General features: G+C 44.6%; 1 protein-coding gene across 2 annotated transcripts in view; it reads right to left on the bottom strand.

Annotated features, from left to right (window-relative positions):
* Positions 1-19,973, bottom strand: part of LOC126354973 (cytochrome P450 4g15-like) — a 247,833-nt gene that overhangs the window by 161,040 nt on the left and 66,820 nt on the right. For both annotated transcript variants that reach the window (XR_007565424.1, XM_050005059.1), the window contains exon 2: positions 979-1,180. Coding sequence is in view for 1 of the 2 variants with exons in the window: in XM_050005059.1 (XP_049861016.1) it covers positions 979-1,180 (202 nt within the window). In the remaining variant the exon portion in view is untranslated. The remainder of the gene's footprint in view (positions 1-978; positions 1,181-19,973) is intronic.

Genomic DNA, 19,973 nt, shown 5'->3' on the forward strand with positions numbered 1-19,973 from the left:
TGCGTGAGTGCGTTGTGTGAATGCTTATGAAATTTCTTGAAAAACGCCCTATGGCAAATTATGGAAGATACTTTTGTTAATAGGTATATGGTGGGTTTTGGCAAGAAATGTGTGTACTGCACAATGAATGGATGACAAATATTTCCTATGAGCTCCATTGCATTTTTTAAATTTACCATCATCTGCTGTCCTTAATTTTTAAGTTTCATGCCCAATTTTTATTTTTTAATTTACTCGCCATTCGTCATCTTTAATTTTTAAATTTACTGCCATCTGCCATCTTGGTGATATCATTGGAAAAGATAGTGGTTTGTGACGTCACAAAGCCGTCCGCGGTGGTCTCGCGGTTCTAGGCGCGCAGTCCGGAACCGTGCGACTGCTACGGTCGCAGGTTCGAATCCTGCCTCGGGCATGGATGTGTGTGATGTCCTTAGGTTAGTTAGGTTTAAGTAGTTCTAAGTTCTAGGGGACTGATGACCACAGCAGTTGAGTCCCATAGTGCTCAGAGCCATTTGAACCATTTTGACGTCACAATGATGTTATAGATAACGCTCGTTGATTGTGACGTCATCAGTAGGGTACTGACCTGCCCACGTGAGGTCACATATGTTGACAAAAGTGATCCAGAAATCTCATAGCAATCCTACTATGACATTCTTGTATTTTATGCTCTGGTTTTTAATTTCATGTATGTAATGACAAGATAATTATGATAATTAGAAATAATTTTGTGGGCCTTCACGTAACATGTCAATCCTGAAAAAAAATTTTGTGTTTATTTTGTTACAAACAGTTCCGTGGTGACTATCCAACACTGATAGAAGTCTATAATTCACTTTAGGTCCATTTTGTATCTTCTGTCCTCTTAAACAACAGCCTCTGCACGTCTCAGTTTCTTTTATGTGCAACAAATCGCATATGTTGGTTGTATTCTGCAAGAAGTTTAGGTACAAGAATCCCTTGCTTCGTTTGACTTACCTCTGAATGAAAGGCTGGTTCGATGACCTTTCGGTGGTTTTTCCAGACCTCGCCTTTGTTGACCAATATCCCGTTGCCTAGGAATGTACTTAAGAGGTACGTGAAGTATGGATCTCGTTCTCGTGGTTTTCTGGTCGCCATTAGTTTTTGCACGTCATCTGGCTGCGTTACCACAATGATCAGCTTCGGACCGGCGTAAAACCTGTGCAAACAAGAAATCGTAGTCAAGTAAGTAACTGACCTGATGCACCAAAGACACCCGTAAAGAATTTTTCTATTTCATTACACAATAATTCCTATCTAAATTCTGCAACAAGTAATATATTCATCTACAAATCAGAACATTGTACACAGTTTCGGAACTGCAGCCACATGTTTTGCCACGACACATCAGCTAAGGAGAATAACTATCTTCATATGACTTGTCGGGTTCAGCTAAACTGGTGGCTATCCGACATTTGCTTAACGTGATTGAGAAGAATAAAGACCTTTAGTTCATCAACAATAACTTTATTGCGAGCGCGTATCTGACAACGCCCGGCATTCATGGACTGATCGGAGTTACAAAATTTGCTTCCGGCCTCTACAAAAGGATCCTTAATCCTGGGAAAACTTCCGTAGTTATTGGAGAGAAAACAGTACTTGTCCACACAAGCCAGGAGGCACGGAACTACCAATAAACTCAATAAACAAGGAATAATAATAATGCACAGAACGTACATAAAAGCTAGAAAACACAGCGCCTCTAGAGGTTGGGCGTGGAACTACACAGACGTCGTGTACAGTAATTACGACCGCACAGCACTGCACTGACACACCACACACACACCGGCGTCGCTACATCAGCCCCCGGGCGGAAGCGGAGCGTCGGCGTCGACATACCGCGTCGGAAAGAGCACCCGACGTCCAGAACGGGTCGTCCTCGTCGGAGGAGGAGGAACAGTGTCAGGACGCGGATGTTGAAGAGCCGGCGCCGGAGGTGTGGCGTCAGTGTCTGGAACAGCGGTAGGTGGATGCCTACGACGAGGTGCCGCTAGTGGGGTGTCAGGAAAAACACACGCAGGTTTAACCCGATTCAACGCAACAGTCGTGGTTTTGCCGTTCGCTGGGATATCCATCATGTGGGCACTGCGCCGTAGCACTTCATATGGACCAGAATAAGGAGCTTGTAGAGGCGGTTTAACGCCCTCAGTGCGGAGCATGACGTGACGACATTGTTCCAGGTCCTGGTGCCCGAAAGTGGGCGGCTTGCCATGACGTGTGGCTTTCGGAGGGCGAATCTTTGATACATGGTCCCTCAAGCGTCGCAAGAAATCCGGCTGGCCAGTAGCAACTGTCTCTATGGCATCAGCGTCTAGAAAGTCACCAGGAAGGCGTAGTGTTTCTCCATAAACCAGTTCTGCCGCTGACGACCACAGGTCTGGTTTGAAAGTCGTCCAGGTTTCTTCGTGGCACATCAGCGCGGCCTTCAAAAAACGGTGCCAGCGTTCGATCACTCCGTTGCTTGCTGGGTGCTAACTTGTGGTCTTATGGTGGGTGTAACCACAGAACTTGGCCAGCTGTGAGAACAGGTCTGATTCAAATTGCCGTCGGCGGTCAGTGGTAATATGTAGTGGCCACCCAAATCTTGCCAACCAAGTCATTGCAAAAGCGGAAGCTAATGTGTCTGCTGTGGTATTATCCACCGGCACTGCCTCCGGCCAACGTCTAAATCGATCGATCATTGTAAACAGATATATTTGTCCGTTCGACGGTGGAAGTGGTCCGACTACATCCAAGTGAACGTGGGCAAAGCGGACGGTGGTATCAGGAAAGTCGCCGGTCGGTGCGTGTACATGGCAGTTAATCTTGCCGCGTTGGCGCTGAAGACAAGATCGGACCCACTCGCGGCAGACTTTTTCTATGCCCGGCCACACGAAACGTTGCGATACTTGGCGGGATGTCGGGCGTACCCCTGGATGACCGTATCAGAGGCTTGTTTTATAAAAGCCGGCGTCAGAAAGGGACGATTTCGGCCGCGAGAAACGTCGCAGTATAGCTGTGTACCTTCCCCCGGAACATCAATGAGTTTCAGTTGCGATGCGGAAGCCGTATCTTTAACATAGGTAAGGAATTCTTCGTCGTATCTCTGTGCCTGTGCCAGTGCAGGGAAGTCTAAGATACTGGAAACACTGCTGATCCGTGATAGGCAATCCGCAACAATGTTGTCGATCCCAGAAATATGTCTAATGTCGGTAGTAAACTGAGCCACGAACTCGAGGTGATGAAATTGACGAGGGGGAGCAGTTGACACTATTCCGACGGAAGGCGAGCGTGAGTGGCTTGTGGTCTGTATATATCGTGAAAGTTCGGGCTTCCACTTGGGGGCGGAAATATTTCACTGCTTGGTATACCGCCAGGAGCTCACTCACAGTCATATGTGCTCCATTTTCTCTGTGCAGGCGAAAGCTTGTGGCTGCCATGGGTTGTCCGACCATTGATGTAACGCGGCTCCGATCGCCGTCTGGCTCGCGTCTACAATTGCTAAAGGCGCGTCGAGCCGTGGATGTGCGAGAAGCGCCGCGTCGGGCATGCTCTTCTTTGTTGCCTCGGACCCAAAACACATGTCCTCTGTCCACTGTATCAGAGACTTGCTATTTACTTTAGGGCCTGATAATGCCGCCGTCAAAGGCTCCCGCAGCTCCGCAGCGTGGGGAAGGTGACGTCGATAAAAACTGAGCATCCCCAAAAAACGAAGTAATTCTTTGATCGTAGTTGGTCGGGGTAGCTGCAAGATAGCGTCCACCTTCTCGGACACAGGAAGAGAGCCTTCAGCAGAAATTTATGGCCAAGAAATGTCACCTCCGACTGCCCAAAAACACACTTGTCCACGTTCAAGACGACACCGTATCGTTTCAGTTGCTCGAAAATCTCTCGCAGATGTTGTCGGTGTTGTTCATGGTCAGCAGAGAACACTAACACATCGTCCAGGTAGGCGAAACAAAACGGCAGACCCTGGAGAACCGAGTCTATAAACCTTTGCCAGGTCTGAGCGGCATTGCGTAAACCGAAAGTCATAAATTTGCTTTCAAATAAACCGAAAGGCGTCATTATTGCAGTATTTGGAATGCCGTCGTTGGCCACCGGAATCTGTGTATACGCTTTAGCGCAGTCCAGAACGGTGAACACCGTGGCACCATGTAAAGCGTGATTATAATCCCTCAGTAACGGAACGGGATATCTGTCTGGCACTGTTCGCGCCTTAAGCGCACGGTAGTCACCGCATGGGCGCCAAGCTCCACCCTTCTTCGGAACGAGATGTAAAACGGAGGTGCACAGGCTCTTAGATGGCCGCATTATGCCCTCACGAATCATGGCGTCAAATTCTGCCTTCGCTATCGACAATCGGTCCGGAGAGAGACGCCTAGGTCGGCATGCTACTGGGGGACCATCAGTCGTTTGAATGTGATGCACCGTGTCATGTGGTATGAACCTGGGAGCGCCGGGCGGCCTGGTCAAGTTCGGTTAGTTAAGCAGTAATTCGGTGTACTCACCCCCCCGTAGCATGGACCAACTTTGGCACTGTGCGTTGCGGTGTTGCAACGGAAACCTATGACTGTTAAGCCAGTGACGCTGTCTACCAAGCGTGCGTTCGCGACGTCCGGCAGCAGGTGGTAGTGCGCCAGGAGGTCAGCCCAGACGATCGCCTCCGTGACGTCAGCCACTGTAAAATTCCACTCGTACGGGCGAATTAGGCCGAGATTAAGCTCCATTCTCTGTGTGCCATATGTTGCGATGGAAGAATTGGTGGCAGCCGTCAGACGAAAGGCAGTTGGCGGCCGGCAACGATCTAGGGCTGCTCGTGGTGTGATACTCAGGACGGACCCAGTGTCAACTAAAAACTTTACGCCGGAACTCCTATCGGTAACGAGCAGGCGCTTGGACCATAACTGGCAGTCGGTTGCGCCTATTGTCGGCCGCCGGTGGTGTTTGGGTGCGAGCACGGCGATGTGCACTTCCTTGCTTGATCGCCGAATCGTCGGTGGTACCAGCACAACGGTACCTCGCCTTGTGGAGTGGTAGTACCGCCGGAAGATCTGCTTCTCGAGGTCGCCGTCTGTATCGGCTTCTTCTATTGTTGTCGTCACGTGCCAGCAGCGCACTGACCTGGACGCACAAAAGCTCGACCTTGGCCGCGAGTGAATCATGATCGGCCAGTGCTATAGACGCGGTACTGTTTGTACTGTTGTCCAACGCCGCGACTGCGCTGACCTGAGTCGGTGTTATCGCGTCCTGAATCCGGTCTGCTAGCTGCGCACGTCATCCAGCGGCATGTCCGTTTGTGAGGCGATTATGGCTTTTATTTGCGGCGGCAACCTACAGCTCCACAGCGTCCTGAGCAGACTGTCTGGATCAGTAACGGCGTCAACTTTGCTGCGTAGATATCTCAGGTATTGAGAAGGCTTCCTGTCGCCAATTTCTTCCTGTGTCAGAACCTGACGTATCCGGTCCTCTTGTGACGCGGCCACCCGTCGAATCAACTCTGATTTTAGCCTGGCATAAGCTGCAGTCTCGGGCGGTGCTGCGATTATGCCCTGCACCTCGGCTGCGTGACGTTGGACGAGCTGGCTCACAATCAGCGCAAACTTAGTTGCTTCTGCCGTTATTCCAGCGCTGCCAAAACTTGCCTCTGCCTGCGCGAACCAGAATACCCGGTTGTCGGGCCAGAACGGCGGCAAACGGACTGCAATCCTGGAGACAGCCTGCTGTTCGGTCATTATGACCTAGTTACTTACGTAGCTCACGCCTGCTTCTTCTTAATCACGGCGGTTTATGCTTGGATCACGTCGGGGTCACCACTTGTCGGGTTCAGCTTAACTGGTGGCTGTCCGACCTTTGCTTAACGTGATTCAGAAGAATAAAGACCTTCAGTTCAGCAACTATAACTTTATTGCGAGCGCGTATCTGACGACGCCCGGCATGCATGGACTGATCAGAGTTACAAAATTTGCTTCCGGCTTCTACAGAAGGATCCTTAATCCTGGGAAAACGTCCGTAGTTATTGGAGAGGAAACATTACTCATCCACACAAGCCAGCAGGCACGGAACTAGCAATAAACTAAAAAAAGGAATAATTATAGTACGCTACAGACTTTTACAATTCGAGTTTATTATTTTCTTCCCTTACTTCCTCGTCATTCTCTCTTTTGGAGGCAGAGCAGCTTTATGTAAAAATCAATATTTTTATTAAGATGGTTAAAAGTCGCAACAAACGCCAGGTGATATTAAACAGGTGTAAGCATGTACGACGATTATGCTGTGCTGTGTTTCCATGAAAGATGATAAAATTTGTGTTACTGTACGTAGAGTGGAGGAGATTTTCTGATGTCTTACGATCAGCAATGGGTTGGATATCAGGAAGAAATAGTAGTACTTCAAAGCGGAGTTGAGAGTAGGGTGTGGAGACGAAAATGTTTTGTGAGTGTGGATTGGAGGAAGGAGTGCGTTAGAGGGAGGTTGTAAGTTTTGGGGGTTAATTGGAAAGCGGAGTTGAGAGTAGGGTGTGGAGACGAAAATGTTTTGTGAGTGTGGATTGGAGGAAGGAGTGCGTTAGAGGGAGGTTGTAAGTCCTGCAGGGGACTAGGTGTATCTGAAATGTGTCTGCAGTGTGAGATAGAATGGAAGTAGGATTAAGAATGGGAATCTACCCATGAGAACAGGAAATTGAAATATGACTGGTCAGCTAGTGTGACCTTTTTAGGGTCATGACCTTGTGTAAAGAGCTGGAAGTAAATCAACGATAGGGCTACTGGTTATCAACTACAGTGTATCTAGTCTCTCAGAAGACTTTTGTAACTGACCTGCGTTGTGAATTTATGAGAAAATTTCGTTTTCCATACAAAAGTAAATACATAAAGATATAGGTATATAGGGTGTTCGTTTAAACAGAAGACACTGAAATATCTCGATAGGTATACATCGGATTTTGTTTGCCTCAGAGGGGGACATCCAATGATATCGCAGTCGAGCCACCTCCCCACCCAATGTCTGGGTGTTGGGGAGGGGAGGGGGTAACTTTGAAATTTGCGATGAGAACTCCCCTTTTTTATTGCAGGTTACAATTGTAAGGCAAAATCTACATGCATTTTGGCTGGAGCATTTTCTTCGTTTCACAACAGATGGCACTGTAATGGAAGAAATAGAAATGGGTACACAATCATAGTTTATGACGTGTTACACAACGGCCCTTGAATATCCAGTGGCATGTGGGACACCATCTCCAAGCTGCACGGGAAGGACAGACCGTTATTTCATACCTTCTGATTGGAAACCCAACTAACAGCTTCGTATTTCTCCGACATATCGAATAGGGGACTACTTGACGTGACACTGAGGCAGTGGCTCAAGGCAAACGCTACTCTGCTTGTCCAGTTAGAGCAAGTCTTCAAACGTACTGCTGCAAACTTCAATCCACTTAGTGATCCGCTTTTCATATGACAACACACAGGACAGAAGCATATTTGCAGGAATGTCAGGATAGTTGTTTCTGATACGGTCGACCATACATTCACGGCCTGTTGGCACTTGCTCGAATACCTTTCTTTCAACTATCCCCCCCCCCCCCCCCCCCCCCCCAGAGGAAAATCCAGCGATGTCAAATCCGGCGCCCTAGTGCGCCAATTAACAGGGCCACCTCTGCGGATACACCGACCAAAGTCAGTACGGTCTAACACCGCCTGTGCTACAATTGCATAATGTGCTGATCAGTCGTCATGACGAAGCCACATACGGTGCCGAACATTCAGAGCAACATCCTGCAGTAGTACCGGTATTTCCTGTTCCAAAAACGTTTTATATTTGCATCCATTCAACATGTCGTCCAAGAAATAAGGACAAATGAGTTTGTTACCCATGATGCCACACCACACGTTAACAGACCATGGACATTGATGGCCAAGTTGCCCTAACCATTGTCTACACTCGAGTAATGCATGTTATACCGGTTAACCTTACCATGGTTTGAGAATGTACATTCGTTGGAAAACAGTGCCTCGTCAAAGAACGTGGGGGTGTTTGATTTTGTTGATGTGCCCATTCGTAAAACACAATCGGGACATGGAAATCAGCGCCACGAAGTTCTTCACGCAGCATCATATGATGTGGATGATACTCTTAACAATGCAGTATTTTGGCAATACTACCTATGGGCACATCGGAATCGTTGTGTAATTGCCAGGCAATTATCCGTCGGTCGCGGTGCACTGTCGCTAATACTTTAACAACATACGATTAACAATTAAATTGTCATGTTTGAGTTGCCTTTTTACTACAAAACTACTGTGGTTGTAAGTTTAGATCGAATTGTAAATGTAATCAGCTTTTGAATAACGTTTACAAAAGTCTTTTTCTTTCATTGCCCTAATGGCAAAATTTAGATTAATACTATGAACAAGATAGTTGACTAAGCTGCAATCGGCGCTGACTTCGGTCGCGCAGCTTGAGGCTGTTGCCAATGGGCACCACTGTGGGGAGCCGGACTTGGGTATCACGGGGATGTCAACCTCGTCCCGTCTGTCCCCACATCGGTCTGCTGCTGTGGTTGCCCCGGTTGCTGCCCGCAGTGGGGCTGAGCCCTCGCCTGTGGTTGACTGGGAGGTCGTTCCAAGGCGTGGCAGGCTGCGAAAGGCGTCCCCGGAGGCTGATCGGAAAGCCTCCCCGGTGCGTCTGACAAACCGGTTTCAGGCACTGTCTCTGGCTGAGCCAGATGCAGCTGCCTGCCCTGTTTCAGAGGATCATTCTCAGCCTTCAAAGTTGGGAGCTCCAATGTTAGGCGCGTAATGGGGCCCCTTAGGGATACGGCGGCTAAGGAGGGGAAGAAATCCAGTGTGCAATCCGTGTGCATTCCGGGAGGAGTCATTCCTGATGTGGAAAGGGTCCTTCCGGATGCCATGAAGAGCACAGGGTGCAGCCAGCTGCAGGTGGTGGCACATGTCGGCACTAATGACGTGTGTCGCTTTGGATCTGAGGAAATTCTCTCTGGATTCCAGCGGCTATCTGATTTGGTGAAGGCTGCCGGTCTTGCTTACGAGATAAAGGCAGAGCTCACCATCTGCAGCATCGTTGACAGAACCGACTGCGGACCTTTGGTGCAGAGCCGGGTGGAGGGTCTGAATCAGAGGCTCAGACGGTTTTGCGACCGTATTGGCTGCAGATTCCTTGACTTGCGCCATAGGGTGGTGGGGTTTCGGGTTCCGCTGAATAGGTCAGGAGTTCACTACACTCAGCTGGCGGCTACACGGGTAGCGGAGGCTGTGTGGCGTGGACTGGGCGGTTTTTAGGTTAGAAGGCCTCGGGAAAGTGCGGGATGGGCTCCAATGTCAAAGGGTGCTTGGCAATTACAGGACGTGCTTGGATCAAGGAACAGTCGGAATTATAGTTGTAAATTGTTGTAGTTGCGCTGGAAAAGTTCCTGAGCTTCAAGCGCTAATAGAAAGTACAGAAGCTGATATCGTTATAGGTACAGAAAGCTGGCTAAAGCCTGAAATAAGTTCTGCAGAAATTTTTACGAAGTCTCAGACGGTGTTCAGGAAAGATAGATTAGGCAGAATTGGTGGTGGAGTGTTTGTGTCTGTCAGTAGTGGTTTATCTTGTAGTGAAGTCGAAGTAGATACTCCGTGCGAATTGGTATGGGTGGAGGTTATACTTTACAGCCGAACTAAGTTAATAATTGGCTACCGACCCCCAGACTCCGATGATACAGTTGCGGAACAGTTTAGAGAAAGGTTGAGTCTTGTAGCAAATAAATACCCCACTCAAACGGTTATAGTTAGTGGGGACTTCAACCTACCCTCGGCATGTTGGCAAAAATACTTGTTCAAAACCGGTGGTACGCAGAAAACGTCTTCCGAGATTATCCTAAATGCTTTCTCCGAAAATTATTTCGAGCAGTTAGTCCACGAACCCACGCGAATTGTAAATGGTTGCGAAAACACACTTGACCTCTTAGCCACAAACAATCCAGAGCTGATAGAGAGCATCATGACTGATACAGGGATTAGTGATCAAAAGGTCATTGTAGCTAGGCTCAATACCATTTCTTCCAAATCCATCAGAAACAAACACAAAATAATTTTATTTAAAAAAGCGGATAAAGTGCCACTAGAAGCCTTCCTAAAAGACAATTTCCATTCCTTCCGAACTGACTATGCGAATGTAGACGAGATGTGGCTCAAATTCAAAGATATAGTAGCAACAGCAATTGAGAGTTTCATACCTCATAAATTGGTAAGAGATGGAACGGATCCCCCGTGGTACACAAAAAAGGTCCGAACGCTGTTGCAGAGGCAACGGAAAAAGCATGCGAAGTTCAGAAGAACGCGAAATCCCGAAGATGGGCTAAAATTTACAGACGCGCGAAATTTGGCACGTACTTCGATGCGAGATGCCTTTAATAGGTTCCACAACGAAAAATTGTCTCGAAATTTGGTAGAAAATCGGAAGAAATTCTGGTCGTATGTAAAGTACACAAGCGGCAAGACGCAGTCAATACCTTCGCTGCGCAGTGCCGATGGTACTGTTATCGACGACTGTGCCGCTAAAGCGGAGTTATTGAACGCAGTTTTCCGAAATTCCTTCACCAGGGAAGACGAATGGAATATTCCAGAATTTGAAACACGAACATCTGCTAGCATGAGTTTCTTAGAAGTAGATACCTTAGGGGTTGCGAAGCAACTCAAATCGCTTGATAGGGGCAAGTCTTCAGGTCCAGATTGTATACCGATTAGGTTCCTTTCAGATTACGCTGATACTATAGCTCCCTACTTAGCAATCATATACAACCGCTCGCTCACTGATAGATCTGTACCTACAGATTGGAAAATTGCGCAGGTCGCACCAGTGTTCAAGAAGGGCAGTAGGAGTAATCCATTTAACTACAGACCAATATCATTGACGTCGGTTTGCAGTAGGGTTTTGGAGCATATACTGTATTCAAACATTATGAATCACCTCGAAGGGAACGATCTATTGACACGTAATCAGCATGGCTTCAGAAAACATCGCTCTTGTGCAACGCAGCTAGCTCTTTATTCGCACGAAGTAATGGCCGCTATTGACAGGGGATCTCAAGTTGATTCCGTATTTCTAGATTTCGGGAAAGCTTTTGACACCGTTCCTCACAAGCGACTTCTAATCAAGCTGCTGAGCTATGGGGTATCGTCTCAGTTGTGCGACTGGATTCGTGATTTCCTGTCAGGAAGGTCGCAGTTCGTAGTAATAGACGGAAAATCATCGAGTAAAACTGAAGTGATATCAGGTGTTCCCCAGGGAAGCGTCCTGGAACCTCTACTGTTCCTGATCTATATAAATGATCTGGGTGACAATCTGAGCAGTTCTCTTAGACTGTTCGCAGATGATGCTGTAATTTACCGTCTAGTAAGGTCATCGGAAGACCAGTATCAGTTGCAAAGCGATTTAGAAAAGATTGCTGTATGGTGTGTCAGGTGGCAGTTGACGCTAAATAACGAAAAGTGTGAGATGATCCACATGAGTTCCAAAAGAAATCCGTTGGAACTCGATTACTCGATAAATAGTACAATTCTCAAGGCTGTCAATTCAACTAAGTACCTGGGTGTTAAAATTACGAACAACTTCAGTTGGAAGGACCACATAGATAATATTGTCGGGAAGGCGAGCCAAAGGTTGCGTTTCATTGGCAGGACACTTAGAAGATGCAACAAGTCCACTAAAGAGACAGCTTACACTACACTCGTTCGTCCTCTGTTAGAATATTGCTGCGCGGTGTGGGATCCTTACCAGGTGGGATTGACGGAGGACATCGAAAGGGTGCAAAAAAGGGCAGCTCGTTTTGTATTATCACGTTATACCGGAGAGAGTGTGGCAGATATGATACACGAGTTGGGATGGAAGTCATTACAGCATAGACGTTTTTCGTCGCGGCGAGACCTTTTTCGATATTTCAGTCACCAACTTTCTCTTCCGAATGCGAAAATATTTTGTTGAGCCCAGCCTACATAGGTAGGAATGATCATCAAAATAAAATAAGAGAAATCAGAGCTCGAACAGAAAGGTTTAGGTGTTCGTTTTTCCCGCTCGCTGTTCGGGAGTGGAATAGTAGAGAGATAGCATGATTGTGGTTCGATGAACCCTCTGCCAAGCACTTAAATGTGAATTGCAGAGTAGTCATGTAGATGTAGATGTAAGCTTGTGGTGTGAAAGTGAAAATGGGAAAAAATCGAATATGAAAAATAATTCGTGTTGTCGCACATTTTTGTAGAGTGGTAGGATGGAGTGCCATAAACAATGCACTAGAAATCTTGACCAATGGGGCTGTTAGTGCATGAATAAGGTTGTGTTTGAAGGTCACAGTTTTATATTCTTCCTTAATAACTGGAAATGGCGGTTTTTAGGGAAGATCATTCCCCCGTCCAGAATTAAACTACATTAAATTTCCAACAAGAAAGTCCTATTCAATTTTTCTATGGAACTGGATATGGAAAACAGCTCCACAAAGTTCTTCACACAGTATCGTACGATGTGGATGATACTCTTAACAATGCAGTATTGTCACAATACTATCTACGGGCATATCGGAATCGTGGTGTAATTGCCAGGCGCTTATCCGTGGGACGTGGTGCACTCTCGCCAGTGCAACTACTTCATTAGCTTCTCCTGTAGCACGTTTTCTTCGTTTCCTTTTGCTGGTCTGTAGACTGTCAGCAGACATGAAGGCGTTCATAACCTTGTAAAAGAATGAAAGATAGCGAGCTTTCCCTGGGAATCGCTCAGCACACAAGGCAACAGCGGCCTCAATACTTCTCTTACATTCTCCCTAAATCAGGATCATTGCGGTTTTCTCTTCTGTGGCTGCCACATTCATCGCCCATTTCCACGTCCGTGCTTCAAATGATGGGTGGGTGTGCAGGCAATAAACACTCCATATGTAATTTTCTCTGTTTTCCGTCGCTCTGCGCAAGTATTGTAATGCTTAAAGCCGCTGCTTGTTGTATGTCTGCACCATATATAAACTCCTACGTGAGCTCTGGTCGCAGTGTACTTTCTTTTATGATACGTCATAGTTCGCTATACAGCCACAGTGTCGCGTCGAGTATTCCCTCGTTCGCTATGTCAGAGTAATAAAACGTTGATTTCCTATTAGAAGATATGAAATAATGGCCTGCCCTGATCTCGCAGAATGGTCAAGGTGTCCCACATGCTGCAGAATATTTAACGGTTATTGAGTGGAAGGTCGCAAATTACGATTGTGTACTCATTTCTAATCCTGCGATTACAGCTCCATCTATGGTGAAACGAAAAAAATGCTTCAGACATAATGTATGTAGATATTGCTACAGCATCGTAATCTGCAATAAAAAAAAACGGGGTCCGTCCATCACCCATGCAGGAGGTGGGGTGGTGGATCAATTGGAAGTCCCCCTCTGAGAGAAACAAATTGGAATTATAACTTTTTTTTGTCTGAAAAGTTTCCCTAAGTATTAGTGGATTTCCTGAATGTGTGTTTTGACGCAGTAGCGCTGTGACTATTTTATCACTGACAATAGACACTGCGATTACGACGAAATTAATATCTCTATAATATGACGATCTATGTGATTTATGCGAATGGGGACCCACAATTTTTTTGTTCTTACTCTTCCTTTTCAGTCATTGTCCAGTACAGTCATAAAATATATTGCTTGGTTTATGTTATGTGAAGATTTTGTTCTTTGTGCTCATTTTCCCTAAAAATAACTATTTAATTTCATTGTGTTTGTTATTACGACTAATCATACCTTTTTCCCTCAGTTTTTTTCACGAATTTGATAACTAAATGTGGCTTACTTTGTATGGGAGTAATACATTTGGTTGGCTTTCAGAATAGGACCAGTATCTAAAATTTCACTTTTCATAAAACAAAAACCGGTAACTCTCAGGCGCTAATCAGGACCCAATCCTGTTAGAGGAGCCTAGATAAAAAATATCAATCATTAATTATTATGGTGGTATTATTTGGCAAATTGCATTCAAATTTCAATATTTAAGAATATTTTTGCATAATTATTCTAGTATGTAATTTTCTTGCTTCAATTGTAGACCCACATAGCCAAAGATAATTTTAATTTGATTCAGACTCGCATTCGAGCTCAATCATTGTAAAGGCCAGAGTAATATAAGATTAAATACTAATTTCAAAACCCAACTAAAATAAATAACAACAAAAAGCCACCATTACAGGTCCATTGAGTAGTTTATGAGATATGCCAGTGCCTTCAATTATGAAAACACTTTGCATATTGTTTCATTTAAAGGAACATATAACTGGATCTTAGTTACTTTTTGTGACACAACATTTGCTTTTTGTATCACTTTCATTATATAAACTTTCTTATTCTTCATAAAATCTTGCATTCACCCTTCTTTGAACTGTATGGAAGGTTAAGTTATCGAAACGATTCTTAAGTCCTAATACACCTTTTTGGTGGAAACAAAATTCAACACTGAAACTTAATCCATCCCATTCCTTAAGCAAATATTCTGCAATGTTATATGATCAGAAACTGACGATTTTAGTGGCTGTTAATTCTTTCTATCTTTTTTTCAATACAAGATACACAGTATGTGGCATATTCAATTCACTCATTTTTGTAACAGTTAGTTACATAGGCAATTCAACTTTCTTTATTTCACTAAACGCCACTTCTGCTCCCTATAAGTCACAAAAGGATAAAAAATCTGAACTTTTTAGTGTAGACTTGGTTTGTTCTATACTGTGGGGCTAAACATTTTACATCTAAAACCGATATAAACAGTAAGCTGTTCAAAGTGCTTAAAAGGAAAAACGAAGAGAAAAGACATCTCACAGGATTCAGATTCATTAAATATATATTATAAACTGTGGACAGTGTTCCAATCACAGTAAAATAGAAAACAGCATATTACAGCTGAATAAAAAGGTTGCTGAAACAAAACATTATTTTGGCAGAGCACAATTTTTGCGACCTGCATGCTAAACAACTGCAAATAACTAAACAAAACAAAAAACTAATACAAAAATATCATCAGATAGATAATTAGTGAACACATGCAAGCCATACGACCGATTGTGAATTCTTTTGTTTAATATTGTGCTCCTGTGTTGGTTAGAAGCAGTCATACAACAAGTATGATATCCCACTAACTGAAATCATGAGAGTGGTCACCAGAATTCTAAAATGAACGTTAGTTCTGTGGCCTTATTTATTGTCTAGCTAGGAACGCCAAACACCAGGTGACAACCAGCTGTGGCTCAAGAATGGAATCGGATATACATGAGAACATTTTCTAGAAACTTTCCAATAATCATAATTTTTCCTCATTTGCCATACACCAGCCTGATATCAAAACCGTTTTACATTATCTCAACGGCCTCCATCAACATTATTCATGTAATGTTGAAGAGCACTGGAGATACACTTGGGGACTGTTCATAAAATCGAATGATTACTACAGCTACCACTTAATTTCATTACTTGTTAAGAATATTTTGCATGTAACAATTTATGTTCTGACAATAGTCTTACATAAATAAAAAAATTTAAACTAAGACAAACTCCATCCCAACAGGCTTTGGAAGGACCAATGGTACCGACCGACCGTCGTGTCATCCTCACACACAGGCATCACAGGATGCGGATATGGAGGGGCCTGTGGTCAGCACACTGCTCTCCCAGCTGTATGTCAGTTTACGAGACTGTTATATCAATAAACGTAAACAATACTAAAATGCTGTCTGTGAATAGTTTCATTACATGTACCATTTTTATAGTGTTATGAACAAAAGTAGAAACTTAGTTGTGAAGTTAATTCTGTAGTTTAGGGCAGTTAGTTATATTGGAGCAGAAATACTACAGCTGTATGCAACAGGATGAAACTACAAAGCTTGAATTTATGTTGAATATGGATTAAGTTAAACCTCCCAACTTCAAAAATGCTCTAATAAGTTCAGGAACATTTAATAAATTTCACAAAAGTTAGATGAGAGCATACCTAATAAAACATGGATTAAATCTATGGAGACGTTGATACTGGTTATATTTTCAATTGAGTTATAACCATATAGAAAAGAGTTTACCTGCCAATACTTACACACAAACCAACTGGTGATAAAACAACTGGAATAGTACATACTAATCATCAAAATTTCATCACAATCTTGTATAAAATGGTAAGAATAGTGATGAAGATTGGTATCCAAGTATCAGACACACCAAAAGAACACATACGATTTTCTGTAATTTTTGGCAGTGAAATTCGTCAGCGATGAATTTCCTAGTCACATATAAGTAACACATTTATTTTCATTTTTCACAATGGTTTAAATGATGGTTGAACTCTGATGACATGTTTAGAATATAGGGAAAACTGTAGCTTTAAGTCTTTTCAGAAGTAGGTGATGGAGAACAATCGGCAGATTTTTTAAAAATTTCTAAATTATGTAAAATCAACATCAAATGTGAAAAAAGTTTCATCATGGGGAAGTGACAACTGTGCTTGGATGTTTGATTTGTAGAATTAAAAAGCAGACACTAAACAGAACTTATAGGGGACTGGCTTCCATTCCATCCTTAATGGTTAACAATAGAACTAAATCTTCTAAATGACCTTGACAAATTCCACATTTAAACAAGAATAAAGTTCTTAGACTAAAAGTTGTTTAATCTAAGTTTTTTTTACATAAAATTTCGGTTTTGTGTTCTTCTATAAATTCATATTCAGGTGAGACAGTCATCTCACATAGGTTCACCTCTTATATGTACAGATCTACTTCAAAGCTTTCAAACATTATAGCATTATTTTAATTAGCTTTAAAGCAGTTGGAAAATCTAGTTTACAATCAGTTCTGCTTCTTATTTTCATAAGTGTTTACTTCATCCATTTGTGGCCTCCTCTGTATTCAGTTTTTGGAAAATTTATATTTTTTAACATTGCAGCTGGATGCCTCCCTTTTCGCCTCAACTGTCATTTACCCAAGGGCATGAAGTTGTGTGCATCACCTGCCTGTGTGAATTGTGGAGACTTTGTTCTTTGTGTGATTGTATTTTAACTATTTGTGCATTGTGTTTTCTAAGGGAAGGTGTGGGAACTAGCCCAGTATTAGCCCAAACAAATATGTTTAAATACCACAGTCAATTGGCTGGGGCATCAGCCACAGTCATTAATCCACCACCAGGGATTCAATCCAAGTCTGTCTCACCTTCCTGTCTTGCAAGCTTCTGTGCTATAGGAGCAAGTTGGATGTTGAACTAGTAGTTTCAACAACAATAATTCTATACCAGTTGTATTACGTGTAATGGTAAAATAATATAAGCAACTGGCCTTTTAATACAGCATCCTATGACAATCTATATACTGTATGAGATCAAACCCACTTTTTTGCATTAAAATTTTTATAAAATTTAGAAACAAATATGTTCACAACATCAGTTTTTCTGCACATAATTGTGTCGTGTTTCTAATATTAATTCATCGCTTCAGGTTCATTCAGTTTCATATAAATGTAGCTTTCTGATGAAGGCTGAATTTCTCAAAAATATATCCTAATTCCAGTATCATAGGGCTAGGTATCCTCCCTGATTACTAAATCTAATCAGTTGTCAAATAAAATGTTCCATCAGCATTATCCTGTTACCACTATTTTCGTATTTAATAGATCATCATCATCATCATCATCATCATCCATCACATCATTATAGGCCGCCATGTCACAACCAGTGATAGATACAGCTTTCCTAAGCTCTTAAATAGTCCTCAACTATATGTTGCATATTTTCTAGCGTTATCTGTCAAACTTCTATTATATTGCGGTCTTGATCTTATCTAATTTCTTGTAATTCAATAAAGAATGTTCATTGGTGATGCATTGACCAATTGCCTGGCTATCTGTTCTGCATCACATCATGATTGTAATTATATCTTCCATTATAGTTGTCCATGATCAATTTGTCTTCCTTTCCTGGTTCTCACAAATCTTAATATATACCACTCCACTGGTAGCTGTGCAATTCCTACTTTCATTCGCTAGAACTTACAGACGTGAAAGTAGAGTTTCAGTAGTGATGGAACTGCATCAGATGTGCCCTGGTGGCTGTTGGTAGCAACCTGTCTCTACTAGAGATGGGCGATTTGGTACTGAATAGATTCAAAGAGCCAGGTCCTTCTAATGGGTTAGATTGGATTGGATTGTTTTTGGGAAGGAGACCAGACAGCGAGGTAAAAGGGCCCCTAGGATTAGGGAAGGACAGGGAAGGAAGTCGGCCGTGCCCTTTCAAAGGAACCATCCCGGCATTTGCCTGAAGAGATTTAGGGAAATCACGGAAAACCTAAATCAGGATGGTCGGAAGCGGGGTTGAACCGTCGTCCTCCCGAATGCGAGTCCAATGTGCTAGCCACTAATGAGTTAGAGATCAACTGCATACATGGATCTTCATACCTTACCAATGTGTGCATCTTCCTTCAGCTATGAAAGGAATAGAACATGAAGGAGGATCAGTTCTCTAGAATGCTGCATTTACAAAGAAAGAGCCTTTTTTACAGGATGCAAACGATGACTGTTTACAAAATACCACAGTGATGTACAGGAAGTCAAAGACTAAAAATGTGATATATCGAAATTGTGGACGATCAAATAAGGAAACTACACTCCTGGAAATAGAAAAAAGAACACATTGACACCGGTGTGTCAGGCCCACCATACTTGCTCCGGACACTGCGAGAGGGCTGAACAAGCAATGATCACACGCACGGCACAGCAGACACACCAGGAAGCGCGGTGTTGGCCGTCGAATGGCGCTAGCTGCGCACCATTTGTGCACCGCCGCCGTCAGTGACAGCCAGTTTGCCGTGGCATACGGAGCTCCATCGCAGTCTTTAACACTGGTAGCATGCCGCGACAGCGTGGACGTGAACCGTATGAGCAGTTGACGGACTTTGAGCGAGGGCGTATAGTGGGCATGCGGGAGGCCGGGTGGACGTACCGCCGAATTGCTCAACACGTGGGGCGTGAGGTCTCCACAGTACATCGATGTTGTCGCCAGTGGTCGGCGGAAGGTGCACGTGCCCGTCGACCTGGGACCGGACCGCAGCGACGCACGGATGCACGCCAAGACCGTAGGATCCTACGCAGTGCCGTAGGGGACCGCACCGCCACTTCCCAGCAAATTAGGGACACTGTTGCTCCTGGGGTATCGGCGAGGACCATTCGCAACCGTCTCCATGAAACTGGGCTACGGTCCCGCACACCGTTAGGCCGTCTTCCGCTCACGCCCCAACATCGTGCAGCCCGCCTCCAGTGGTGTCGCGACAAGCGTGAATGGAGGGACGAATGGAGACGTGTTGTCTTCAGCGATGAGAGTCGCTTCTGCCTTGGTGCCAATGATGGTCGTATGCGTGTTTGGCGGCGTGCAGGTGAGCGCCACAATCGGGAGTGTATACGACCGAGGCACACAGGGCCAACACCCGGCATCATGGTGTGGGGAGCGATCTCCTACACTGACCGTACACCTCTGGTGATCGTCGAGGGGACACTGAATAGTGCACGGTGCATCCAAACCGTCATCGAACCCATCTTTCTACCATTCCTAGACCGGCAAGGGAACTTGCTGTTCCAACAGGACAATGCACGTTCGCATGTATCCCGTGCCACCCAACGTGCTCTAGAAGATGTAAGTCAACTACCCTGGCCAGCAAGATCTCCGGATGTGTCCCCCATTGAGCATGTTTGGGACTGGATGAAGCGTCGTCTCACGCGGTCTGCACGTCTAGCACGAACGCTGGTCCAACTGAGGCGCCAGGTGGAAATGGCATGGCAAGCCGTTCCACAGGATACATCCAGCATCTCTACGACCGTCTCCATGGGAGAATAGCAGCCTGCATTGCTGCGAAAGGTGGATATACACTGTACTAGTGCCGACATTGTGCATGTTCTGTTGCTTGTGTCTATGTGCCTGTGGTTCTGTCAG

This window comes from Schistocerca gregaria, chromosome 3, assembly GCF_023897955.1.
Source record: "Schistocerca gregaria isolate iqSchGreg1 chromosome 3, iqSchGreg1.2, whole genome shotgun sequence".
In the NCBI taxonomy this organism is placed as follows: Eukaryota; Metazoa; Arthropoda; class Insecta; order Orthoptera; family Acrididae; genus Schistocerca; species Schistocerca gregaria.